The following is a 26151-nucleotide window of genomic DNA, read 5'->3' on the forward strand; positions in this document are numbered from 1 at the left end:
TCATCTCACCTTAGCGCCTCCTACAACACCATAAAAATCACATATTCATCCGAATAGCCTGACAATTTTATAGGACTAAAGTCGTAAATTTATGGCCCCTAAAAATCACAACTTGAAAGAGTAAACCATAGCCCGCAAATTGATAGGATTGGAGTTCCAAGGGGTTTTCTATTTTTTGTTATTTTTTTCATACAGTACTTTAAAATTCTGTCATCAAATGTGCGTAAAAATATACTGTTATTTCAGAAATCAATGAGTTACATGTTAGTTTTGAGTTGAAATAAAACTCATTTGTATGTGTATTCATTTATTATAGATATAAAAAATTATACTAGCAATTTTTTGAGCTTGATTGGCCCATTGAATTAGCTCAAGCGGTTTATCAGAAGCAAGTGGTTATGTTGCAGTTTGTATGGAAGAATACATTATTGTTTGGTTTTGAGCTGCTTATGTATAAAGAAGTGTATTGTACATAGAAATTCCTGGATTTAGCCGGATCGTGAATTCAGCAGGGACCCAAACCGCCTTTTTCCAGTTTTGGAAAAGTAACCAAACTTCCAACTGAAATAGGCATATCAGTACCACACCGCATATCTCATCAGTTCACGCAAATTGAAATTTTGTGATTGAAAATTTTAATTTGAAACCGTATTGTATGGATTGACCACTAGTGAGTCCAACCTCAAAATATAAATGACTATATTAAACTATCCTAATCTTATAAGTATATCCATTGAAGCTGCAAGCAAGAAACATAATTTTGCTTTAAGAGATGAAAATAATAGTATATCCATTGGGAGTCTCGTCTGTTCTGTTTTGATCACAACAAAAGTAGTAGCACAAGTAGTCCAAAATTTGGACTTTTTAATATCATCTATACGTATTCAACTTCATATGTCAGTTAAGATTAGTGATGACACAACAATATACGCTATAAAGAAAAGGATTGCTATCTGGAATAAAAACTTGGGATTGTCCCTCATATTTGGAGATGTCGCAGCCCTGTGAAATCAACAAAATGTTTGTTAGTGTTAATGTAAAAGAGCTTTAATATTCATATGATTCCACGATTTGATGAGATTACCGTGCAATGCGCTGAGAAAGCCGACGAAAGGGCATGCTCTGGATGAAGACAATACCAGGCCCGGTTAAATGAGCAGTAACCATATTGTCACCCTGCAACAAAAGCAGGCAGTGTTACTGAAATAACAAGTTGGATTCGACAAGAAATTCTGGGTATGCACCTAGTGTTGGCCTAAGTAACTCTTACAAAGTATGGAGATAAAATCTCAATGGCAAACACTGAACTAGTCGTTCAGTTAAGTTCACAACTTTAAGACCAATTAGTTGCAGTTGCTGCTTTGTTGGTTATGAAAATGAACACGGAGCTAGTATGTCCAACTGAGATGATATTTTCCGAAGCACAACTAATCACTGTATATAAAAATCATCTAACATGAATTTACAAATATTATTGCAGAATTAAGCAAGAAAACTAGCTACATTATTTATGCAAATAAACGGAACATGCCCTAACTTCAGGTACAACATCTGATTAGATAGATAGCCAACAAGAAAGTTAAAAGTTCATAAAAAAGATAACAACAGTGAACGGACTTTTATAAAAATAGAAATTTCAACTTTAGCTCACAGAATAGGAGTATTACTAACTTAACAATCAGCTTTTCCCCTGCATCACTGCTCGTAAACAAGTTGTCCTAGCAAATAACATACTCCATTCAACTATATTTTACCTAAAAATTTCAAATAGGGTTATTTTCTGGTACATACACGAATTTTTTACATTGTCCCCTAACATTATTTTTTTAATACAAGTACACAAACTATGGACTTGTCTATTTTTTTATCCTAAAATCAAAACTGACGTGGCAAATTTAAATTTATGTGGCAATCAAATGATGTAGTTCTGATTTTATTAATTAAAAGATACACATCATCACTCTTCCACCTCACCTATATCTCTCTCCCCTTCGTTCTTCTTCCCGAACTACTGCAGCTATCTTCTTCATCTTTCTCAAACTCAAAAAGTTGTATTTACAGCCAAATAATCCTTTCAAATATAACTTCTCAACTAATAAAAGACCTCGTGCAGACTTTACACTAATTTCACAATAAATGACAGGAAAAACTTATTGGGGTAGCATAAGCTCAGAACATCTGTGGGCAAAGAATCATCTGCCACATATATTGGATATAAGAATACGCAGATACTCACCCCAAAGAGCACCCTTCTCATAGGACCATTATATTTGATTTGTACATTTACTGATGCTGACACTGCAACGATGCTAGAGACATCAACTGCTAGAACTTCACCGACCTCGAGATTTTTCTGTACAACTAAAAGCACAAGAGAGATCAAAACAAATATCTACACTAATTAATTTTGCACACTTTGAAGGAGCATAAACTGCAAACACTAATTAATTGTTCCACCAGATTTTAGAAAACATAAAAAGCACATAGCATCCAAGAATCATACACAATCACTGATAGCAAAATCGAGGACGCACTTGCGCACATGTGGAGCGCGAAAAGTGGTGGATTATTTGTCTATTATAAGTTTATCCAATTATTAGTTGCTGGGATAATTGACATTTAAATCACAGCTTGCTCTTAATATTTCAGTTAGCTTAATAAGTATTGGGCCTTAGTATTGCATGGGCTGCGTTCCTGCATGGGCGTTGAGTAGCTAGACAGGAAATCTACACTAAAGTTCCTTATCAGAGAAGTTTCACGCTTTGGTCGTTGTTTGAGGAGTGTTCTTCAGTTATCGTCTTATCGATAGTTCTTTCTCATATAATGATCTTCACTCTATAATCAGCCATGGACTTTTTCTCTTGAGAGGTTGTTAGGAGGAAGGTTCAAATTTAGAACTACATAGTCTGCATCGACCAAGGAAGCAAGTAACAAAGGCCTAAATGGCCATAAAAACTTTTGTAACAGAAAATGGAACTAAGAGGGTGTACCAGAGCCGCCACCAACTATAAATGCTAGTCCTTGACCAGATATTTTCTGCCTCAAAAATCCCTGCAAGAATATTACTTAATGACAAGTAACAAAGACAACTGAATGCAAATGGGAGAAAAGGAACCCAAATCTGACCTCAGCACTAGTAATAACATTCTGTGCCCTCGGATCAACAGTTTTTACTTTTACATCATTTATTGAGCAAAAAAAGGCATCTGGCTACAATATATGAGGCAAGTCAGATTCTGAAGCTGAATAGTTGGCTAACAGGATAGCTAGGACAAGAAGCACGACAAATCTCAAGTTATTCCGAAGCAATTTGTTAACTATCGATCAATACCTGGCACAACATTTCGCCACCAAAAAGAGCTAAATCAATCTGTATAAGATTGTAAATGAAGAAAATAGGTAAGGCCTGACGTTAAATAATAAAATGGTCTAAAGCAATGCCCCTATAGAAACAACATACCGGGATAATTCTTGCAAGAGTAGGTGCAGCAATTCCCACGAACCCATCAGTTGAACCATTATTCTGGAGAACCATGCTAGTAACACATTTTCCAAGAATCCATTGCCACACACCTGCTTCATTTTCAGGCATATAGACATTTTCCATTTGTATTGACCCAGACATGTAGCACATGGATCCTGCAAGATATCTGTGTATAAAAGCTTGCACCCTTACAACTTTTTGCCATCCCAAATAGAAGATTGAAAAAGCAGCAAAAGATAAAGTATGTTCTGAAGCAGTAATTAATGTTTTGAAGTAATTACAATCAAATTCTATTAATATTTAACCATATCTTTCTTGGTGATTATGTAGCTAAAATTAAAATTTAAAAGTACATTAGAAAGAAAGCCCCTTAATGAATGGAACTCTCATTGTATTAGATTGTAAAATGTGGGGATAAGAGTAATAAACACCCTTAAAGTTTACCTCAAAGTACATATATACCATGGAGGTCTTTTGGTACCAATCCAGTCTTAATCTTCTCTAATGTTTATACTATTGCCCGATTTGAGATTTTTTATGAGGTGTCATTTAATTAATGTTCATACTTCATCCACAGTCCACACAAGTGGGAACAAGAGAAACTAATTTACTGCATTAATAGATATAGAGAATAGTGTTTGGGAGAGAGAAAGAACGAATATAACATTTTTTAAAAGCATATATATTAAATAACTAAATAAATTAAAGATCTAAAAGAAAACTATAACTAAATGGACTTTTACAACCAACAGTAATGATGAGCAGATCTGCTAAAGTTAGATTCGGAGTTAAGTTCGAAAAATATATCATCCTGCGTATTATTAACAGAAATCGATTAACGGAAAATCAAGTCAGCATGCATAACATTGAAGCCAATTTCTTTGTAAGCATGTCAATCTATAATCATAAAGCGTCTCCAATATTCCAAGAAACACATTATAGTTATCTTTTACCCATTCTCATCACATACAATTCAAGGAATCACATACAATCGAAATAAGAAATTGCACTCTTAAGTTCTTAGAATGTCAACGGATCTCAACTCTCAAGCAACCAAAGACCCTTTGTTAAAAAATACTATACTCATATAAAATTGATAATTACACAACAGATGATTGATAGCTTACCAGGCTTTGAAATGACCTTTTCTTGTGGCTTCAACATTATCTAAAGAGATAGTCATAAAAAATGTAAATATTATTGAAAATCCAACATTTTCCTCTAAAAAGAACAAGAATATAAAATGCTTGAGAAGGACCTGTACAATTTGAGCTTCCCCGCCCAATATCTGAAAAGCTGTTACAGCGTCCTGCGGGCTCTGAAACACGCAGAATACGGATGAGCATGTACGATACCAAAAGAAAACTGAACTGGTTTTCATGATAATGGGACTAAGAAGCCTAAGATTGACACTTAACCAGCACTTTCATTTTCAAAATATTAGTAATATTTTAAAGTTACTCTGGAAATTGGAACATACTGGTTATGGATATTTTCATTTTCACTTACGTCATATGGCATGATTATTTCAAAAGGAGAAGAAAAACAATGGTAGGACAAATATCTTTGAGATGTGTAGTGCATAGTTATACATTTCTTTATAAATAACTCAAGAGTTCTGATGTAGAAATAGAAAGATCTTCCACTCTTCGAGTGTCAAAAATCCTAGGACTTTCTGTTACAGGGATTACGGCAAATGTATGCCTACTTGGTTCCCCAGGATGGCATATAACTGCTGCAGATCGCTGATGTGGATTAGCCAGTACTCTTGAATGCAGAAAATGCAAGCAAGCAAGCGGTGGGGGTGGAACTGTTTTAAGACTTGCAATTTAGTTATTCAGTTGTTTCATAATTTAATTATTCTAGTCACCCAGTTTTTGTTCAACTTTTTTAAGGGTTAAAGGTGTTGGGAGTATTTAAGCATATGGCCTTTTGTTAGGATATGTTTCTTAAGAGGGTTGTTTCCTGCCTAAGGCTAGCAGGAGAAGTGCATGTGGTCTATTTGAAGCCATTTCCCATCATTACACATTTGACCTGAGTTGAGGTTTATACGTTCTTGGTAAAGGAGAAAATTCCCTCTGTTTTATAAGGATAATTTCCTTAGCTCTATCAATTTGGTCCAAACTACCATGTCCCTTTAATTTATGCTAGCAACAGGAATGGAAACTCGATTGGATAGTATGGATTCTGTAGATGAGGGTATCAAGTTGATTTAGGCTCAGTTGCTTAACATGTATGATAATCTGGACCATTTAAAGAAGTTGGGTAACATTGAATCAATGCTGGCTCGCATGTCGCATCCCTATTCTGCGACAACCACAGTGAGCAGCAGTGGCACACCATCCGTTACTTTATCAATGTAAACCACTGATTTTTAGAAGCGTCCAATGCAACAGCATTGATACGTGCTACGTGCTAATAGCATTGTACTTCCAGTTTTCCTTACACTATCCGAAAATGGACACTCTGGAATTTACCACATACCTGACTTCCAAAATGCCCAGCAGCCTAAATGAGATTGGCGAGATTCTGTCTCCATTTTTTCAGTGATCACTAATCAATTCCCGAAGACACAGAAATACATAGCAAACCACTCAAACGCAGCTCTAACTTAATCCGAAAGAACAACTCTTAGTCATGCTCAAAATATTGATGAAATGGTAATTCTCTTCAGGCAAGGCTAAAGACGAACGAGTAAAAGCAGCTCATCATCATCATCATAACACACAAGAAATCATCACCAGCCCATACAGTCATTCAAAAACCACCCTATACAAACCCTAATTCAATGAGAAATCACTAATCCAGATTTGAGATTTCTAAGCGCGCACACACAGATATATATTATCTAAATCGAAGACGTTTTACTCATATGAAAGAGAAAATTAACCTGGTAAACAAAAGGCTGGAAAGGCGTCGTAAAGAAAGGGGCGGCCATTGACGAAGGATCAGAGCTCAAATTTGGCGATCGATCAATCAATTTGTCATTACTGAGTGTCTGTTAACCTTTATGCCCCAAACCCAGGGTTTTTTATTTGAATTACACAATCTAGCCGGCAAATTTCGTGTGGCTGAAATTGCCTTAAGTCGTTTGCTTAATTGCGCTTGCAGTTTATGCAGGTGAGCTGAACACAGTCAAAAGAAGGCGGCTTTTGGTGCATCGATTTTCCGGTGATTATTAGTATGTCATCAATATGACGTGGCATCTTTTTATTGGTTGGAGGAACCACATGGACGTGGTCTTTCTTTGGTTGAGTCGATGCAAATATTAATAAACAATAGTACTTGTAGTAATTTTCACATTTGGCATCCCATGTCACATCATTTTATGACTGTGTTGTTGATTTGTATTATTAAAATGAAGAATATACGTATCAATATTGACATTCTGAATCGCCAAAGTCGTGAACGATGTCAGTTTTATAATAGAATTACGTCAGTCTTAAATGCACAAAATGTCTTGAATTACGTCAGTCTAGAATACCTAGTGTGACGTCACCTACTTAATTTCATTTTATGATAATTTATATTCTAAGTGTTAGGTAGCTGAGACCATTTATCCTTTTGGGGAGTGTAGGTGTAGGTTTCGCACGCACGACTAACCTGGCAGCTGCATAATTTTGCCAACCCCCAAACCATACACATGTAAGTCCATGAAAAACAAATAAACAAACAAATAAATAAAACACTGAGACAAATAATCTCAGATAAGAGACTGAGATGGAGAATGATGGAAACGCATCCCTCAACAAAGGGGTGTGGAGCGCCGATGAAGACGCGACGCTCGCCCAATACGTCGCCCTCCACGGCCCCAAGAGGTGGAAATGTGTGGCCATCAAATCAGGTTCATTCATCTTTTCACACACACACACACACACATATTTAGTACACATGGTTGAAATGGGAGTTGTTGCAGGGTTGAACAGGTGTGGTAAGAGCTGCAGGTTGAGATGGCTCAACTATCTTAGACCTGATGTAAAAAGAGGCAACTTTTCTGATGCTGAAGAGGATTTGATTCTTAGATTGCATAGGCTCATAGGAAATAGGTTCGAATATATTCGCTCCTTGTTGGAAATTTGTGTGTGTGTGTGGCATGCATGACTCATTTAGTGTGTGTATGTAGGTGGTCGTTGATCGCCAAGAGAATCCCCGGGCGAACTGACAACGAGATCAAGAACTACTGGAATGCTCATCTGAGGAAGAAAGCTGATGGAGTACGAACTAAACAAGCCCAATAGCAGGGACAGCTCGGCTAGCCCAAAGCCCAAGAAAGAGTTTAGTTCGGCCAAGAGTTCAGTTCGGCACAACCAAAGAGTTCGGCCCTAGCCTATAGCTCGGTAAAAGCCAACTAATCAAGCTCTGCTCTCAGGTCGGCATCAAGCTCTACTCTCAGATCGGCAAAAGCTGCTCGGCAATAATTCAGTAGTTCGGTCTCAGCATTCGACCGAACTAGGAGTTAGTGGACTCTTGAAAGGCCTCCACGACCTCCACTACACCCACGATCTATTTAGTGGTGTCAAGCAGTCATTAACTCAGGCAGGATAGTGGACCCATGCAAGGTCGCCACGATCTCCACGACATCCACTACCTAATAAATGCTGCATGCCACGATCTTGGTTCAAAATATAAATAGAACCTAGGTCAGATAGATAAGGGATCTTCTGTTAACTTCTGTTAAGCTCTCTAGAGATAAAACACCATATAGCAAATAGCAAGTTTGTATTTGTAAGCTGTAGAAAACAGATCAAGCAATACAACTCTGCCCCCTTTTCTTCCCGTGGACGTAGATTTACCTCAGTAAATCGAACCACGTAAATTCTTTGTGCCGTGATCTGTATTTTCCTGCATTTACTACCATCAGAAATTCGCGTATTCATCACTGGCGCCGTCTGTGGGAAAACTCAGAACCAAATTTGTGATAAAGCGAGTTTTTGATCCTCCTCCACCAAAAAAATGCATTCCAGATCACGTAACACCCATAATTCTGTCCGTGACAACCGTGAGGAAGTAAGTCTAGCTCGCAGGTCTGAAAAACGGCCTCGGGAGACATCTACTTCCAGTTCTCACGAAGGAGCAAGCCACTCCAGGAGTCATCGCACAGAATCTTCCCAGCAGCCCGATTTAAATGAGGTTGTCAAGCTGTTTTTGGCCGAGAAGCAGGAGGAGTTCTTAGCTTTCCTGCAAAAAAGCCAGCAGCCGGAGAAGAAAACGGGGGATTCTCCCTCCTCCTTCAGACATGAAAGTCACTACCGCAGTAGTGACGTGTCCTCCAGGAGAGAGAATCCTCACCCCCGACATGTTCTTCCTCGCCGAACTCCTTTTGAAAGAATTCAGAGGGCACCGGTACGAAGTAGATTGGGACCACGTCTCAATCCTGAGACGCCACCCGCTCAGTTCGTACCATTGAACAAGTCAAGAGCGGAAATTTTCGAACTACATTCCGAAATGTTCGAAAAACCAAAACGGATGACGAAATCGGCCACACGCCGAAGTCTTGATGCATATTGCTCCTTCCATCAAACCCACGGTCACGATACCGAGGAGTGCCGAGATTTGGCTGCAGGTATTGATGTTCTTGTGAAAACAGGAACGCTAAAAAAATACCAAAGCAAGCAGCCGAAAAACAAAAAACAAAAAGCAGAGGGGTACGAGCTGCTTTCCTCAGAATCCGAAAAGGCAACAGGATCCCGAAGACGATGACGAGCAACAATATGATGGAGTAATCCTGACCATTGATGCTTTCCCTGCCGGGAAGACTAAATCGTCCCTGAAGCCGTAATTCCGGTTGAGATCGGCATACCCAGTTTCCGAACTCTAAACTTCTTCTCAGCAGAACTGAAGGAGGACGGACTGAGAGCCGAGCTAGATCTTGCCGAAGAAAGAAGAGAACTGGCCTGCATAAAAGCAGCCAAGTACAAGGAGCAAGTAGCCCGGTATTACAACCAAAGGGTGAAGAAGCTGCAACTTCAAGTGGGAGATCTCATCTTGAGAAACAACGAAGTCGGCCGAGCAGAAAAGCTGGGCAAACTCTAACCCACCATCAAAAATTTCCATATCGGGTGTTAGAAGTCCTCGGCAAAGGGTCTTATAAATTGACTCTCAAGTCAGGAGAATAAACGCCCCGAGCATGGCATATTTCCAACCTCAAAAAGTTCCATTTGTAAGAGACAGTTCAGTCAGTCTTATGTGTTTTCTTTGTTTTTTACTTGTTCTTGTCTCTACGTGCGTTGTGTCTGTCTATGTGAGTGTCGTCTCTTACAAATATAACTGAGGTATCTCGTTCTTCAAAGGCTAATCCCCTTTTTAGAACATACAAGCCAACGATTGTGCGTCAAAGCTTCTACAGAAGATACAAGACCACAATTCAGCTTAAACAAGCAGTTCGTCCGAAACGAGCTGCAACAAGCCAACGATTGTGCGTCAAAGCTTCTAAAGAGGATACAAGACCACAATTCAGCTTAAACAAGCAGTTCGTCCGAAACGAGCTGCAACAAGCCAAAGATTGTGTGTCAAAGCTTCTAAAGAGGATACAAGACCACAATTCTGCTTAAGAATCAAGCACTTCGTCTGAAACGAACTGCAACAAAAGTCCGATTCTCGCGATAAAACTTGCCTGAATTAGGACAAGGGAAAGTCCAATCCATGCGATAAAACTCGCCGAATTAGGACGACCAAGTTCGGTCAAAGAAGTTTACCTCATAAGACCAAGGACGACCAAGTCTAGTCAAAGAGGTTTACTGCATAAGACCACTTCGGTTAACTAGGAAAGTCCGATCCACGCGATAAAATTCGCCGAATTAGGGCAAGGGAAAGTTCGATCCCGGCAACAAAAATCGCCAAATTAGAACACAAACCAAGTCCGGTCAAAGATGTTTATTTCATCAGACCGACAAGCCAAGTCCGGACAAAGATGTTTATTTCATCAGACCGACAAGCCAAGTCCGGACAAAGATGTTTATTTCATCAGACCGACAAGCCAAGTCCGGACAAAGATGTTTATTTCATCAGACCGACAAGCCAAGTCCGGACAAAGATGTTTATTTCATCAGACCGACAAGCCAAGTCCGGACAAAGATGTTTATTTCATCAGACCGACAAGCCAAGTCCGGACAAAGATGTTTATTTCATCAGACCAAAGACGAGTCCGGTCAAAAGATGTTTATTTCATCAGACCAAAGACGAGTTCGGTCAAAGATGTTTATTTCATCAGACCAAGGACCTAGTCCGGTCAAAGAAGTTTACTTCAAGGCCATTTTACATAAAGGAAGAAACCAAACTAAGAGAAAGGAGACGAAATCATACTTCGCCAGCTTCGCCTCCACCTTCTCGGTGAGGTTCAGCTTCCTTCTCCTTATCTGCTTCGGCTTCAGCCTCCCCCGTATCCTTATCCAGAATGCCGAAGTGATTCACTTCGCTTTTTCGGGGGGGGTAGTGATGGAGTACGAACTAAACAAGCCCAATAGCAGGGACAGCTCGGCTAGCCCAAAGCCCAAGAAAGAGTTTAGTTCGGCCAAGAGTTCAGTTCGGCACAACCAAAGAGTTCGGCCCTAGCCTATAGCTCGGTAAAAGCCAACTAATCAAGCTCTGCTCTCAGGTCGGCATCAAGCTCTACTCTCAGATCGGCAAAAGCTGCTCGGCAATAATTCAGTAGTTCGGTCTCAGCATTCGACCGAACTAGGAGTTAGTGGACTCTTGAAAGGCCTCCACGACCTCCACTACACCGACGATCTATTTAGTGGTGTCAAGCAGTCATTAACTCAGGCAGGATAGTGGACCCATGCAAGGTCGCCACGATCTCCACGACATCCACTACCTAATAAATGCTGCATGCCACGATCTTGGTTCAAAATATAAATAGAACCTAGGTCAGATAGATAAGGTTTCTTCTGTTAACTTCTGTTAAGCTCTCTAGAGATAAAACACCATATAGCAAATAGCAAGTTTGTATTTGTAAGCTGTAGAAAACAGATCAAGCAATACAACTCTGCCCCCTTTTCTTCCCGTGGACGTAGATTTACCTCAGTAAATCGAACCACGTAAATTCTTTGTGCCGTGATCTGTATTTTCCTGCATTTACTACCATCAGAAATTCGCGTATTCATCAAAAGCAAAGCTAATGGAGAAGTTACCTGCAATTTCGCTAGCTGCAATGAAGGAGAATCTTTGGAGTGAGGAGGCCAGTAATGGAACAGAGAGTCAAGAGACGGAAGACATCGGAGGTGGAAATGAGGATGGAGACGATGATGAATCTTTCGATGTCTCAGCCTCTGAACTGAATTGGGTTAAAAGTTTTCTTGAACTCGAGGAAGATGTATGAATGATGCTATAATAGTCCTGTAGACAGTAGAGTAGAGTATGAAAATTTGATATGTAATTCAATGACAATGGGACGTCCGATGCGTGCCATCGTCCGCGGGCGCCATCGTCCGCCCCATTGTGGGTGCGCGCCATCGTCTGCGCCATATGCCCACGCCCGATGCATCGTCCGCGGTTGAAGCGCGGACGATGGCCTATCGTCCGCGCCATCGTCCGCGTCATTGTGGGCTCGGCGGACGATGGGCCATCGTCCGCGCCATTGTGGGCTCGGCGGACGATGGTCGCGGACGATGCCATGCGTTTTTTTTCTATTTAAACCTCGTTTCTCATTCACTTGTTCATACGAACATCTCGCCTCTCTCGTTTCGCTCCTCTCTCACATTTCTACCTATCTCACATACCAAAATGAATCACGACAATGACACCACTAGTTCTAGCTCCTCGGAGTCAGGTAGTTCACACTCGGAGACCTCGGCAGCCTTAGATGCAGCCGTTGAAGAGGCCATGGCGGAATGCTTACTCGAACTGCAGCGCGAGGAGGCGGCGGCGGAACAGATCCACAAGCCTATTCGACGTCGGACGTCTGTCCGACGCGACCACGCGGCAGCTCACCAACATCTGGTTGAAAACTATTTTGCCGATCAACCACGGTGGGGACCGACTGTTTTCCGCCGACGGTTTAGTATGTCGCGTTACTTATTTCTCAGCATTGTCTGGATGTTGTCGTCACGTGATGAATACTTCACGTGTCGGGAAGACGGCATCGGCAGACCCGGCCTTACACCATTGCAAAAGTGCACGGCTGCACTCCGTCAGTTGGCATACGGCACCACGGCGGACATTTCGACGAGTACCTCCACGTCGGGGAGACAACAGGCCGGGAGTGCTTGAAGAGATTTTGTAGGGGAGTTGTGGAGGCCAACGGCGACACATATTTGCGCAAGCCGACTGCCGTTGATTGCCTGGGCCTGATGAAGATGCACGGACGGAAAACGACTTTCCTGGGATGCTAGGGAGCATCGACTGTATGCACTGGGAGTGGAAGAATTGTCCGACGGCGTGGAGAGGCCAATTCACTAGTGGATACAAGGGCAGCCACCCGACTTTGATCCTCGAAGCCGTCGCTGACCATCGGCTCTGGATCTGGCATGCGTACTTCGGCGTAGCCGGGTCGAACAACAACATCAACGTCATCAACTCCTCCACCCTCTTCGCCGAGCAATGCAACGGCAACGGCCCGGCCATCGAGTTCACTGCCAACAGGCGCCGATACCACATGGGGTACTACTTGGCCGATGGCATATACCCACGATGGCCTTTTTTCTGAAGACGATCAGCTGCCTAATGGGTGAGAAGAGGGTTTTATTTGCGCAAAAGTAGGAGTCGACACGGAATGATGTCGAGCGGGCATTTGGTGTGCTCCGATCACGGTGGGCCGTTGTGAGAGGGTCGGCTCGTCTTTGGTTCAAGGAAATCATCGCCGACGTCATGTATTCGTGCATTATCATGCACTACATGATAATCGAGCATGAAGGTGGGAGCATCACCGACTGGAACGATGATGACGGTGCATCTAGCTCGTCCAGCACGGCGACCGAGCCCCCCGCTAGTGGATTGCCATCAGGCTTCGACGAGGTTCTAGCTAGACATGCCTCAATGCGCAACCAACAAGACCATGCGCAACTCATAAACAACATGATTGAAGAAGTGTGAGCCCGTAATCGCCGTCGTTGAGTTTGCATATTTTTTTAATTCGTATTGTAATGTATTAATTTTTATATATGAAATGAAGTTTTTTCCTAATTTTTTGTTCTTTAAATATTCAAATAAAATAAAATGCATAGAGCACCCCATTGCAGGTGGGGGTAAGAGGATAAAACTGCTAACGTGGCACACCTTAGGGAGCCCCGTTGTGGATGCCCTTAGATGTTCAAATAAACCATAAATGCAGATTTAATCAACACTGTCAACTGTAAAATCCCGGTACAAAATTGCTGCACGAAAGAGGAGGTTTTCTATACAATCTTGACTTTTGATCTCACTCTTCATACCAACACAAATATATGCATATATGATCTTTTCTACATAGCAAAAGCTCTTTTCAAAAGATTGAACACGATAACGAGAAGGAGCATCACAACTATCCTTTTAGAAGCTAGCCACCGGAGATTTACCCTCAGACCATATCTCCTCAGTAGTTGCACTCCAGTCTGGCACAACCACATAACCCATGCGAGAAAGCAAGAGAAAACCACTTTCATGGTTTCCTTAGTTCCATGCACGCTTTTAACGTCACTCAGAACCTCCAAATATGAAGCGGCCCCTTGGTTGGAGTCGACCACCCGGTTTAGACCAACTTTCTCATTCAGCCAACCTGATATACTGACCAAAATTGAGGCTAGCCATGCGATCTCGTCGCTGGAGGCAGGCCGCTTCATCCAGTCACCCTTGAACTTGATCTCAGCCCCTGTTTGGATGCCAAAGCTTCTAGGCTTGAATATTTCATCGCGTGATTGATGCCTCAGCTGAGATGTTTGTGATGGAGATTTTGAGAGGGGACCGCCAAACAATTGGCTTAACTGGGCTCTAAGAGAATCCAGAGATTGCAGATTCTGAGAGAGATTGTTTCCAGATACTGATTGCAGCTCAGACTCAGCACGCAACAAAAATAGCTGCAAAACAGTGATCCGTCCAAATTAGTAAACAATGTGAAGGTGTAGATAGCATCAATAAGCTACATTCTAATTCATAAATCTAAACCTGAAGCAATTGTTGCCCACCATCTTCACCATCTGCAAAAAGTCGTAAATCTTTATTCCAGTTCTCATGCAAAAAGGATCCATCTGCATCACTCTCACACAGGCCATCCTCCCAATCCTGATATGAAACCGAAACTAACAAATTAGAAAGAAGTGAGGGATATATAATAGCAAGTCCAAACATACCCCAGCACTAGCGCATAGAAGCCATACACAAATTAAAAAGTCAAGACTATATCAAGGAGCACAGTGTACGAGACAATTTATCAAGCCACTATTAGTTCAACAATTTCCTTTCTTCGCTACTATAAGGAAAACTAGAGATTTAAAAATAGTAGAATAAAGGTTATACCATGCATGTTCAATATATGCAGGTCCTACAATGATGTAAATGGAGCAGGGTATTTGAAACCAGAAACTAACAAGATAAGGCTTTTTAGGGACCACTGACCTGTTTTACTATGTAATAATAACATCATAAGCTCTATAAATAAACATCACGAAACAGAAGGTTGGAAATACGGAAAGTGATGCTCAGTTTAACCATCTAATATAAATTACAACCAGACAAAACAAGAAGTGTACAGAATGAGTTGGAACTCAAGCCCCATCACCATCTCAAAGTTACCATAGCACAGTCAAAGCAGAGGGTATAACAAATATGGTACCCTGGATTTTAATGAGGATGTAATCACCCTTTTTTCTGTGTTACAAAGATTATTCACAATTCATGTTTTAATATTCTGATTGTAAGTAATTCTACATCTCTTTCCCAACAACTGGTTGGATGAAAGAACCTTTGACGTCAATTAGCAGACGAAAGAAGAAAGGCCTTTAAGGAGGTTGAAGTCCAAGACTCCAATTTGAAGAAACAAAGGCAGGGTATTTCAAATAATCACAGCATCATAGGCAAAACTCTTTTGATTATTAGGTATAAATCGAACTGAAGTAATTTACTTTCTTGGAAGATGATATAAATTAAGAGGGAAAGAGACAAAGACGAACAAATAGAATACCTGCAACTGTTTGCGTATTGTTGGAATATATCTGTTCAATCCAGTGAGCACTGATTTAGAAGGTTCAGCAGCAGTTTTTGAATGGAAAACATTGTCAACATTCTTTATCAGATCCATAAGCTCAACATTTGAAGTTAAGATGTCAATTACCTGCATTAATTCGCAATACAATAACATTTAATTTAAGAATGGTAAGTACGCAAAGACACAAGTACATTAAAAAAGAATTGATTAATTTATTAATTCAAGGACAAGGCGATGGTTATAATGTGTACAAATAAAAAAAATGTACTCCCTCTGTCCCAGTACAAGCGAGACATACTTTAGTCTCTCTCCTAATTTATTCTCTTTTCACTTCTCTACTTTATTCTCTCTCTACTTACTCACCAAACATCACTTTTCTTATATCTTGTGCCCAAAAGAGTACCTCACTTACAGTATAAGTATGACGGAGGGAGTATTAGTTTTTTTAAAAGAAATATAAAAACAACCCAAGAGTTCATGAATGGTTCGTCAGAAAAAATATAAAACTATCAGTAATCCCACTTGGCCACCCATAGTTCAATTTACAGAGACTGACTAAACGAACCAAGTTCAGAATTTACTTTTTTTGTTTTAAGCCAAAATTTTGTCATAAATGGTGGCATCACATGATGATATGGGGAGAAGGCAGAGGTGGCCGGAACATAAGGAAAGAACAAAACTAATCCTCAAAGTGGTCGCAGCTTATTCCTATTGTTTGCCTTGTCCTGGCATGTGTTTCGTGTGTTAACCACCGCTCACCTCACCAGTTAATAGAGCACCAATTGATAGAGCATACAGTGATTAACAACAATAAAAGGACAAACTTGAAATAAATGAGATAAACTGCTCAAAGAGGCTGACAGTAGTACCATTCTCAACACAGAATATGAAAGACTTATCCCTCTCAAGCTTCAAAAGATGTACTAAGATATCACAAATTCCCACACCTATAAGGACTCAAACTATGACAAGACTCCTTAAACGAAATAACAACTCAGAGACTAGAAGAGAACCTAATGAAACATTAAAGGATAAAGAAAAATGTACTGCCTAGTAAAAACGTACTTTAAAACATTGGATAGGATGGCTACAAACTAATAGCAAGTGGTGACAAAAAGATCACTTACAATAAATTATTTTTGTTTTAATTTGGCAGATTCATCCGTTCAGATAATATCTGTGAGCACTTAATTAACAAGTAGAAAATACAAAGTTCATTGTCTCAGGCACATATCAGTTGATACATTACAAAAATAACACAACAAGCACATACTGTTACGAGGAAGAAACCACAGTTGAGCTGAAAATTTTATAAACAAAATCGTACTCCAGGCAGCCAAAGATCCATTTTTAGAGTATTCTCCTTTATTAGAAGATACAAAATGGCTCATCCTAGTTCATCCTCTCAGAAATTTTTCGATAGGTATAACTGCCCTGCTACAGAGACGGCTCCTTGAAGATTTTATATAATCCCAAAAGAAATTATGCTCCATCACCATCATAACACTCTTAACACAATGAAGGCAGTCTTCTAAAGCATAAAATTGACAACTCGTGTCCTATAGGTCTTCAGATTTTAATTCCTGAAGCATGCTCAAACCTGCCTACATGCACTTTGAAAGTTCTGGATACTCAAATGAGACAAGCCTAAACTTTTATGCTTCCTAGTTCCTACTGCACCATAAACTAGGGAGTGACAAGAGTTAGGAAATCTTGATTACTGAAGATGCAAAGGCAGAGTATTACTTGAGAGACAATACATTAGTTTAAATATGATGCCAGGAGAAAGGTTACAGGCCTTAAAAGGTTTCACTAATAGCCAAAAGCTTTGAAATGTGCCATTAAGAAGATCAACTTCAGGGCAGAAAAGATGAGCAATGGAGAAAAATGCCAGTTGTCTGGTAAATTGCTCAAGAAGATTCAAGCAAACAAACTCAAGATGAGACAAGTTGAGGCGTACAGCATGCAATAAAGAGAGAGAGAAGTTGACAGATAAGATTGGCAATTGTGTACAACTTCAGGAAGGTGACAAATAGGTGTAAGAAAGTTCTAATTTGAACCGCAATAAGGATCCAAGGGATGATGCTAAGAATAATTTCCAATACATAGCGATGCAGCAATAGAATAATCACTTCCAATATTATAGGAGGGATAGCTAGATATGAGAGGGGGGGGGGGGGGGGGAGGGGAAGAGAAAAACTATTTGAAGGTGACAGAAAAGTATAGAGCTGGCTGATTGTAGTGGTCGAAAGGTTTAGAACATTAGCATGACCAAGGTTGTGACAACCTCCCTCTTCACTAAAAAATTAAAAGCCTAATAACAAAATTTGACATTTATGACATATCAGCTTCAAGCAATCTCCATATTCAAGAGCAATATAGAGTGAGAGTGAAGTGCCATGCTTAACAACTCGTAACACAATAATCACGAAGGTAAGAGCTGGGATGTTTACTGTGACGTAAAATCAAAATGACTGACCTTAGTGACCATCTGAACAATTATTTCTGCATCTGTATGGAGAAATTTGTGAGCAAATCCAATAAAATGCATGACCAATGAGCTATAGAACAGATAGTTGCCCAATACAAATCCCTGCCAAGAGGATGCATATCCAGGAATTGATAATTCATTGATGCAGTTTGCTGAGCTTGAAGGTGGCAATCCTAAAGACTCATTAAGATCGGCAAACTCTTTAAAGCTAATCGACCAAGGTAACAAGTAATCGACCCAGAGGGAAAATGCTTGGGTAGCATTTTTTATAGAAGATTCCACCGGACAAAATAGAAATGTTCTCAGTATATATCTGTACAATGGCCTTTGAATCATCAAGTTCCAAGATCCACTAGAACTCACACTTAGAGCAGCATCCCTTGTTTTTACAACATCATCAGAACCAGAAACTCCCCACCCAGGACTTCTGCCTTCAGACTCATCCAGCCCACCCATAGCTCCAAATGTACTCAGATTTAAATACTTCATGAAAACATTAATCACATCACCCAATCCTGACGTAGGTGGGGTTTCTCCAAGAACAGACCTAAAAGGGAAAGTAACACCAATTGCCTGGCACAAGTCTGTAGGCAAGGGAGAAAAATCACTATCGACCAACCAAAAATGGATCATTGTACTAATTACAAACTCTGCTCGCTCCATCACAGAACTATCATAACCAGGAGAATAATGGAGCAGGGAACTACAGTAAGGCTGCACGTACAGATCTTGGGATGGCACAAAAGTATGAAGATATACATACAGTAGACGTATATACAAATTACCCTCTGTCTTCTTTTCTGTTTCCCGTTTAGTACTTGAAAGACCAGGGATTGAATAAGACCAATTTTCCAACCGAAACTTTTTTGTTCTCTGAACCTTCACTGTCTCAGAACTCTCACTGTTACCTCGACAAACATGGTAATAGGCAAACCAGAAAAAGTAGTACTCCAAAACATTCAGTTGAACCTGATATGCAGTGCCCTTGATTGGATCTTCCTTAATCCTGTTCCTAAACAGAGTGCACAAGTCAATCAAAACCCTACAATCTTTCTCATTTTGAAGCATATAACGAACCCACTCCGGTAATCTTTCATTGGGGAAGACGTATTTAACTAGAGAAAGCCGATCAACTCCTGAGATTGAAGACAACAGCAATCCATTTGGCGATAGAAGGCTGAAGAGTCTACCTGCAAGCGATCAATACAACCATACTTCAATAGATATCAACTAGTACTACTTTATATGAAAACCTTTCTAACATGAAAACAGACACAATTTCAAACCACAAACAGAGTAAATACACAAGAAACAAACCACCAACTAAATTCCAAAACATTTTGTTTGATATAGAATTCTAGACACATAAAAGGAAAAATCAATTAACAAGATGAACTGCACATTATGTCCATATAGCTAGGGAAAAAACGAAGCTACAGGTTTTTGACAAGTGACAAGTTAGTATACAACACAGTAAGTTTATAACATTAAAAAAACAATATCAGAGCCCCCGAAATTTAAGCTGCTGATGCTATTAGAGAGGAGAACATACCAGCTGAAAAGCAATAAACAGGTTTAAAAGTAGAGGAAAACAAGCTCAAATATGAAAGGAATCATTCAACAGCCCATACGATCAACAAAAACTAGTTAGGAAAATTAACACCAGAAGTTTTAACTAGTTAAGCCCAGACCTATAAGGTCCATATTGAATTCGGAAGTAGAAATGTCCCCAAGCAAATCTATGTTGCAATTAGAGCAAATCTATGTTGCAATTAGACAATGCATAAAACTAAATGGCAATCGATGAAAACGAGGAAACGCAAAATTAGGAGCTGAAATTTATGAGCGTTCACATCAGCCATACCAGAAAGCTCGGAATCGTTTTCGGAAGTAGCAACGTCTATCCACCCATTGCGTTTCATCGTTGCAGAAGGAGGCGATGAGTCATCGAATCCGAAGATTCTGCAAATTAGGGCAGGGAAAGTGACGGAGAAGAACCAGCGCTGCTGGTCGGGGGCGTGCTTGGAGAGGAAGGACTCGACGGCGGCGCAGGCGGAGGCGATCTGCGGCGGAGAAACCGCGGCGCCGACAGTGGAGGCGAGCTCAGTGGCCTTGGATTGGGTGTCCGTAGCATAAGAGTGAGGAATCATTTCCTACGGCGACGGTGGAGAGAGAAGCAGAAGGCTCCGTACGTTGGCGATGAAAGAGTGAGAAATGAAATGCGTAGGGCTAGAGAGAGCGAATAGTTAATGGAGATTTTGAATGGTAGAAGAGGCAAATGGCGCGTTGCTAGGGCATGAACTGCCACATGTGCACGCGTGCGGTGTTACACGGTGTTTACTGTTTGAGCACGCCGTGCTTATACCTCTTGGGCAAAATTGGGAGTGCGCCATTCGCAGTGTATTGCAGCTGCTTAGGCTAAGAAGACTATTATTAATAGCAACTATTGATTCTTTCACCATTAACGTTGCTTCTGCTGTTAGTTAATGTTGCAGCTGCTTAGGCCATTCGCACAGTGTATGTGAAAAAAATGGGGTCGGACCGCATCTGGGGTCCAACCCGGGCCTAGCAGCATTGGAGGTGGCGGTGGAGAGGTCGGGCTGCGGCTTGGGACGGTGGAGAGGCCTGGGGACGAGCCTGGTTCAGGCCCGTCTCGGCATTGCAAGCGCTCTACTCCATTTTTTTAAGGAAGAACAAGTAGGGTTTTTTTAGGAATTGTACTTTTTGAATTTGTGGAAATTCACGCTCTTCATAAGCTAGGTAACCTGCAAAACAAAGTTAGAGACCGAGAAGATTTGACCTGCCATTGGGCTACACTCTCACGTGTGATTTATGCTCCTACAATCTGAATTGATTAGGCTGAAGACCTGAATTGCTCAAGCCGAAAAGAAAGAGCCGTTGGAGACTCAAGGAGAGGATCAAGAAGTAAGCTCGGTGCATGAGCTGAACGTAGCCGTTGAAATAGCAGTTATAACCGAATTTCAGTTTCAAGGAGATTGAGTTGGTTAGCTTTGTATCTCATATATTAGCTCAGCTTGTTCATGTAAATGCAGAGAGAGAGAGAGAAACACACAACACACACGCATAGAATTGAGGGTTATGAGCTATTGCTTGTGATTAGTTTAGAGCATTCGATTTGTACGTGTGAGGATCATCTTCTTGAGAGTGTGAATCAATAAACTTCGTTAGTCTTCTCCGTGGATGTAGGCAACCATTGCCGAACCATGTTATCGCTTGAGAGTGCTTTACATTTCTTGTTTGTGTGAGTTCAATCGGTAGAAAGATCCTAGCATCACGTCTCTCGTATTTTTCTTCAAACTTATGTGATTCACATTTGCAAGGAGGTTCTCTAGCAATTCACCTTCCGCTACGAAGGATCCATCTCCATTCTCCATTAATCTATTTTCCCATTTTTACAATTCTATCATCTTTTTGTGTCGAAAGCATGAATAATCTAGGAAATACATCTTTTAGGCCTTCCTCGCCAGTTCTTTCCGTAAGTTTAGAATTCTAAAACATTCACAATGCTTTAGCTATAAGAATTAATTTATGTTTTTCGTATTTGCAATCGATATATCATACACGGGAGTAACGAAAGTTGTCTAGCTTTTTCATTGTAACCAAGAATTGTTGAAATGATCTAAAATGATAGCACTTGTTATTTATCACTAGCTTAGAAATTGGTTCTTAAAAAGCATGGCCTTTTGACCTTATAGTCAATTTCTCATATTTTTCTAAAATCAAAACTAATGTTGAAATCAGAATCTGAATAACTGGCAAGTTGGAACTCATGTGGCAAAAGATTGAGTCTTGCCAAGCCAGTTACCTAGAGTGTTCTTAAAAAAATTTCTCAAAATGGGACTCTATACAATTTAATAAATGTCCCTTTTTAGTTAAATATAATCAAGAAGCATAAAATATTTTGCCTCATTTCGAAAAATGAGTCATAATCAACATTTTCGTCTCGTTTTTAAGGTGTGGTGGTTGGTTTCTTCAATTTTGTCACATTCTCATTTTGTCATTGTTGTATGATCTTGTCTAAATTCATTTATTTGGTAGTGAACTTCATATTCTACTATCTTATTGCACTCATAATTATTTTCCTTAATGACAAAACGCACAACATACCATAAAATTGTCCGTCAAATCTCCTTCCACGCGATTTCTATGTGAAATGAGGCAGAGGAACGAGAGGAAGAAATTGGAGAAAAATGAGGCATAATGTCCCGATTATATTTTCAAATGAGTTGCCTATTTCTGAAACATATTTAGTCATACATTTATTGAATGCTTAACACCCAATTTTCGAATTAACAAAATAAGTGATCCATTTTTTACAAATTTAGTTGATGGATTGTACCATTTTGAGAATTTTGCCGTGTTATTGAGGACATGCTTACATTTGTTCTTTTATATTATTCATTTTAACGAAGTTATGAAATCACGTGGTGCACGAATATATATATCTGTACAAACTCTATTTCATTATTATTCTTGAATAATTTAGTTAGACTTTGGAAATCCGCTGACATTAAAAAGGAATTTTCATGTCCTGCTTCTCGACGAGCTTATCTTTTCAATTTTCATATATGGAGGCTTTTTTTTGGTTTATAGACCTTCTATCCCAGAATTTTAAATTTAAACCTTACAAACCAGCACAAACAAATTTCTTTGTGCCAGACATTTTGTCGACTTTACTGTGTTGAATTGTGAATTCTATTGAACCGTTATTGGTGGCCGGAGGAGGAGGAGGAGGAGGAGGCGTTATTGGTGGCCGGAGGAGGAGGAGGGGTTGCAATGGTGGTGTGTCAAATGCGGGCTGTTGAATTGTGGTCGGACTGCTTGGAGAAATGCCTCAACGAGACTTAACTCTCGGATATTTTATTTGTTTTTTTTGTTTAATTTTAATATTCAAAATGATATCGTTTTAATGTATTGACTTTTTACATCGACGTCAATTTTGCTACGCTACTTTTATAACTTTGCCGAAATCTTCAATTGTGGGAAATGGACTGTAAAGTCAAAATTCATAATTTTTGTGACTAATGTTTTTAATAAGTCCATTTGCAATTTTCATTATAAAATAATGATCCACCCCTTTGATAATACGAGTCTCATTTTGCTATTGGTTCATTTCTCAATCGGATCGACTCTCATTTCAATTTTATTAAAAATTGTAAGCAAATTACACATTTTATTTAACGCATTTCATTATAAAATTAGTAGTACTACTATATAAAAATACAAGTAACATTCACAAAAAAATTCAATCCACATTTCCTATAACACATGCCGAACAAAATGAGGACTACTATAGTTGGACCAAAGGAGTATTTGTTGTGGTGCAACATCTTATAACCTAATTGGGACCATTAATTTAGTTTAATTTTCTTCTAGCATGTAATGTTTCTGACTAGGCATGTCGAAACGGGTAGCGGGTATCGGGTATTTCCCAACCCGACCCGATACCCGTCGGATATCGGATACCCCTTACCCACAAAAATCGGGATCGGGTCGGGATTGGGTAGTAAAATTTTGAAAATATCGAGTATCGAGTATACCCGACCAGGTATCGGTATACCCGAATACCCAAATAAATACCCGATTAGAATTATAGAGTAGAATATATCTTATATTTATACTGCACAAGTCCTCTATCATTTATCTCACTTTCAATGTGGGACAACTTGGTTAGCCACCACCTCTTGCTACTATCTCAAATATCATTCAAATTCAAATAGTAACATATAAATTTGAATCAAGTGAATGTATAATTTGGGACGACTTGATCAAACAAACATAAATTTTTTTATTAATTTCGAATATTTGAAATGAAATAACTATCAAAAGAGTTTACAAAAACAATTGGACTTAAGACTAAAAAATAATGTATCTAAAGGCGTAAACAAACATTAAAATTGTAAGATAAAGTCAAAGAACATTTTTCCAAAATATTTATTAAATATAATTGTAAACTGAGAAATTAGATTAATATTCATACATGTAATAGTTTACCAACTTAGTATCTAACTTTTATTAATTACTGTATATAGAAGGTGTGCCGTCTTATTTAGTTTCTACTCCATTTCATATTTAAAATTTTGTTAAAATATTAATCATTGTTACACTTGATTCTCTTTAATTTATGTTGAGTGTCTCTTCGCATGCTGTCAATCACAAAAATATAAATAAAAACATGAGTTGTGTATAGATAGATGTAAGATGTTAATGAGCTTATTCACAAGGTTTAAAAGCTATCCCACATCGCCTAAGTACTTAATAGTAGTCCCTTAACCAAATCTATACAAATATTGGCAGATGCACACTAATTAAATTAACTACGCATGCGGGTGAGGGCCCAATGCAGATATCGGGATACCCGCAATGCCTTGCGGGTCGGGTATCGGGTAGTATAAAATGTGTTTTTCGGGTTCGGGTACCCGTGAAATCGGGTGCGGGTACCCGCGGGTACCCGTTTCGACACCCATATTTCTGACATAGCTAGCTAGCATATGGAATATGTTTGAATTATTCTTTGCAACTACAAAAAGAGAGAGAGGTGAAAGGTACATATAGACATATAGTTATGGCGGAAGTTATTAATGTAAAGGGGGACCGAAGCCATTGCCAATTTGCCATAACCATTATTCCTAATATTCCCTCGTAAGCTTTGAACTTCATTATTTTTAATTGAAACGATATATGCTTTAGATCCATAAATTTTATGGCTAACGGTAAGATATAATGTTAGTGGAATCATATACTCCCTCCGTCCCAAATAGTTTGTCTCACTTTAACCGGACACGGATTTTAAGAAATAGTATAATGAAAAGTGAATTGAAAAAGTTAATGTAATGTGGGTCCTACTTTTATATATTAGTTTTATAATAAAATGTTAGTAAGAATGAGTTAGTGGAATATGAGGTCCTATACCAAAAATGTTAAGTGAAATGGGACAAACTATGTGGGACAGACCGAAATGGAAAAATGAGACAAACTATCTGGGACGGAGGGAGTATGTGTTAATATATAAAAATCTTATAATAAGTAAGCATAGTTCGTATTTAAAGAATCCTTATTACCACAAAAAATGTATTGTTGCATGATTTGCATATTTAAGGATTTAAAGAATGATTATTATGAAAACATAATATTGTACTATATGATTGTAAACCACCATGATTTCCAGGGTGGATGCGGAATTTATTTTGATAGAGACGGTATTTTTAAAAATTTATATTCCGGAAAATTTTCTAAAACAGTAATTTATTTTGATATTTAAACTTTGCACAATAATTTACATAAAATATTAAATATTTGATATTATTATAAGATTAAAAATATTTTCTGGAGCTTGAGTTCCATATGTACTTGTTGTGTTTGCCACTTTGAGCATTAGAGCATGCGTAGCGGTGGCGTCCGTCGCCATCGCCGTCCGCGCCGCTGGCACGGACGCCATCCGCCGCCGCTGCGCTCGCGCCGCTGGCACGGCGCTGCTCGATGTATCGAGCACGTCCGTGCCAGCGGACGCACACGTGGCGCGCTCCCATTCGTCAACGGCATAGCCGTTGTGTTTAAACATTTTTTTAAAAAAAATCGGTTTTTTATTAAAAAAATCGATAAAAAAAATTCACTTCCCCAAAAAAATATATCCGTTTATAACCGTTTTTTACACCTTTTAAATTTATTTTTTTCATTTTTTTAACCCCAAAAATACACACTTTCATCTATAAATACCCCCAATTTCACCCCAAAAATTCACATCAAACTACACAACTCTCATCATCATTCTCCAATATCCATTCTCATCTCCATTCTCTCATATCCATTTTCATCTTCATTCTCTCATACCCTACAACATCACTATGTCCGGCCAAGACGATAACCCTTCGGGCTCCCACGGTTGGAACCCCGAATGGTTCGGTTCAGAACCGTTTCCTAGTCCGGAAACGGAATATTCGGCCCCTCCTCTCACCCAAGATTCGGGCGTTCCGGGTGGCTACCGGCCATACCCAATCGACGATCAAGGTGCCTCCGATGGGCGCTACGGGTGGACACCGG

General features: G+C 39.5%; 3 protein-coding genes across 5 annotated transcripts; 1 reads left to right on the plus strand and 2 right to left on the minus strand.

Annotated features, from left to right (window-relative positions):
* Positions 1 to 758: 758 nt before the first annotated feature.
* Positions 759 to 6717, minus strand: LOC121809799. 3 transcript variants are annotated; one of them, XM_042210603.1, is made up of 11 exons: positions 6375 to 6717; positions 5969 to 6013; positions 4743 to 4802; positions 4612 to 4651; positions 3461 to 3650; positions 3332 to 3370; positions 3127 to 3210; positions 2991 to 3051; positions 2237 to 2361; positions 1085 to 1176; positions 759 to 1002 (listed from the first exon to the last, which is right to left on the minus strand). In XM_042210603.1, the coding sequence occupies exons 5-11, from the start codon at positions 3632 to 3634 to the stop codon at positions 891 to 893; spliced, it is 687 nt and encodes a 228-aa protein (XP_042066537.1). In that variant the 5' UTR covers positions 3635 to 3650; positions 4612 to 4651; positions 4743 to 4802; positions 5969 to 6013; positions 6375 to 6717; the 3' UTR covers positions 759 to 890. The 3 variants fall into 3 exon arrangements, with proteins under 3 accessions (XP_042066537.1, XP_042066536.1, XP_042066534.1); XM_042210602.1 differs by having other exon boundaries at positions 3461 to 3639; positions 6375 to 6715; XM_042210600.1 differs by lacking the exon at positions 5969 to 6013 and having other exon boundaries at positions 3461 to 3639; positions 6375 to 6716.
* A 469-nt stretch (positions 6718 to 7186) lies between these two features.
* Positions 7187 to 7808, plus strand: LOC121807294 (transcription factor WER-like). The gene is made up of 3 exons (XM_042207511.1): positions 7187 to 7328; positions 7401 to 7530; positions 7608 to 7808. The coding sequence occupies exons 1-3, from the start codon at positions 7205 to 7207 to the stop codon at positions 7720 to 7722; spliced, it is 369 nt and encodes a 122-aa protein (XP_042063445.1). The 5' UTR covers positions 7187 to 7204; the 3' UTR covers positions 7723 to 7808.
* A 5909-nt stretch (positions 7809 to 13717) lies between these two features.
* LOC121806918 lies at positions 13718 to 20467 on the minus strand. Its single transcript, XM_042207093.1, has 5 exons — positions 19955 to 20467; positions 18079 to 19280; positions 15576 to 15725; positions 14561 to 14677; positions 13718 to 14472 (listed from the first exon to the last, which is right to left on the minus strand). Exons 1-5 carry the CDS (start codon positions 20238 to 20240, stop codon positions 13882 to 13884), a joined length of 2346 nt encoding a protein of 781 aa, XP_042063027.1. The 5' UTR covers positions 20241 to 20467; the 3' UTR covers positions 13718 to 13881.
* Between the last annotated feature and the right edge of the window lie 5684 nt (positions 20468 to 26151).

The sequence above is a fragment of the Salvia splendens genome, chromosome 6 (assembly GCF_004379255.2).
Source record: "Salvia splendens isolate huo1 chromosome 6, SspV2, whole genome shotgun sequence".
Classification (NCBI taxonomy): Eukaryota; Viridiplantae; Streptophyta; class Magnoliopsida; order Lamiales; family Lamiaceae; genus Salvia; species Salvia splendens.

What these genes read in the sequence shown, in the direction of transcription:
- LOC121807294 (XM_042207511.1), top strand. Translation starts at nt 7,205, where the DNA reads ATGGAGAATGATGGAAACGCATCCCTCAACAAAGGGGTGTGGAGCGCC. An exon ending in ATGTGTGGCCATCAAATCAG is followed by an intron (nt 7,329 to 7,400) that starts GTTCATTCATCT and finishes GAGTTGTTGCAG; the next exon opens with GGTTGAACAGGTGTGGTAAG. An exon ending in CATAGGCTCATAGGAAATAG is followed by an intron (nt 7,531 to 7,607) that starts GTTCGAATATAT and finishes GTGTGTATGTAG; the next exon opens with GTGGTCGTTGATCGCCAAGA.
- LOC121809799 (XM_042210600.1), bottom strand. Translation starts at nt 6,422, where the DNA reads ATGGCCGCCCCTTTCTTTACGACGCCTTTCCAGCCTTTTGTTTACCAG. An exon ending in TATAGTTGGTGGCGGCTCTG is followed by an intron (nt 2,362 to 2,990) that starts GTACACCCTCTT and finishes TTGTGCTTTTAG; the next exon opens with TTGTACAGAAAAATCTCGAG. An exon ending in TGAGAAGGGTGCTCTTTGGG is followed by an intron (nt 1,177 to 2,236) that starts GTGAGTATCTGC and finishes CTTTTGTTGCAG; the next exon opens with GGTGACAATATGGTTACTGC.
- LOC121806918 (XM_042207093.1), bottom strand. Translation starts at nt 20,240, where the DNA reads ATGATTCCTCACTCTTATGCTACGGACACCCAATCCAAGGCCACTGAG. An exon ending in AAACGATTCCGAGCTTTCTG is followed by an intron (nt 19,281 to 19,954) that starts GTATGGCTGATG and finishes GATCGCTTGCAG; the next exon opens with GTAGACTCTTCAGCCTTCTA. An exon ending in CAATACGCAAACAGTTGCAG is followed by an intron (nt 14,678 to 15,575) that starts GTATTCTATTTG and finishes GTTTCATATCAG; the next exon opens with GATTGGGAGGATGGCCTGTG.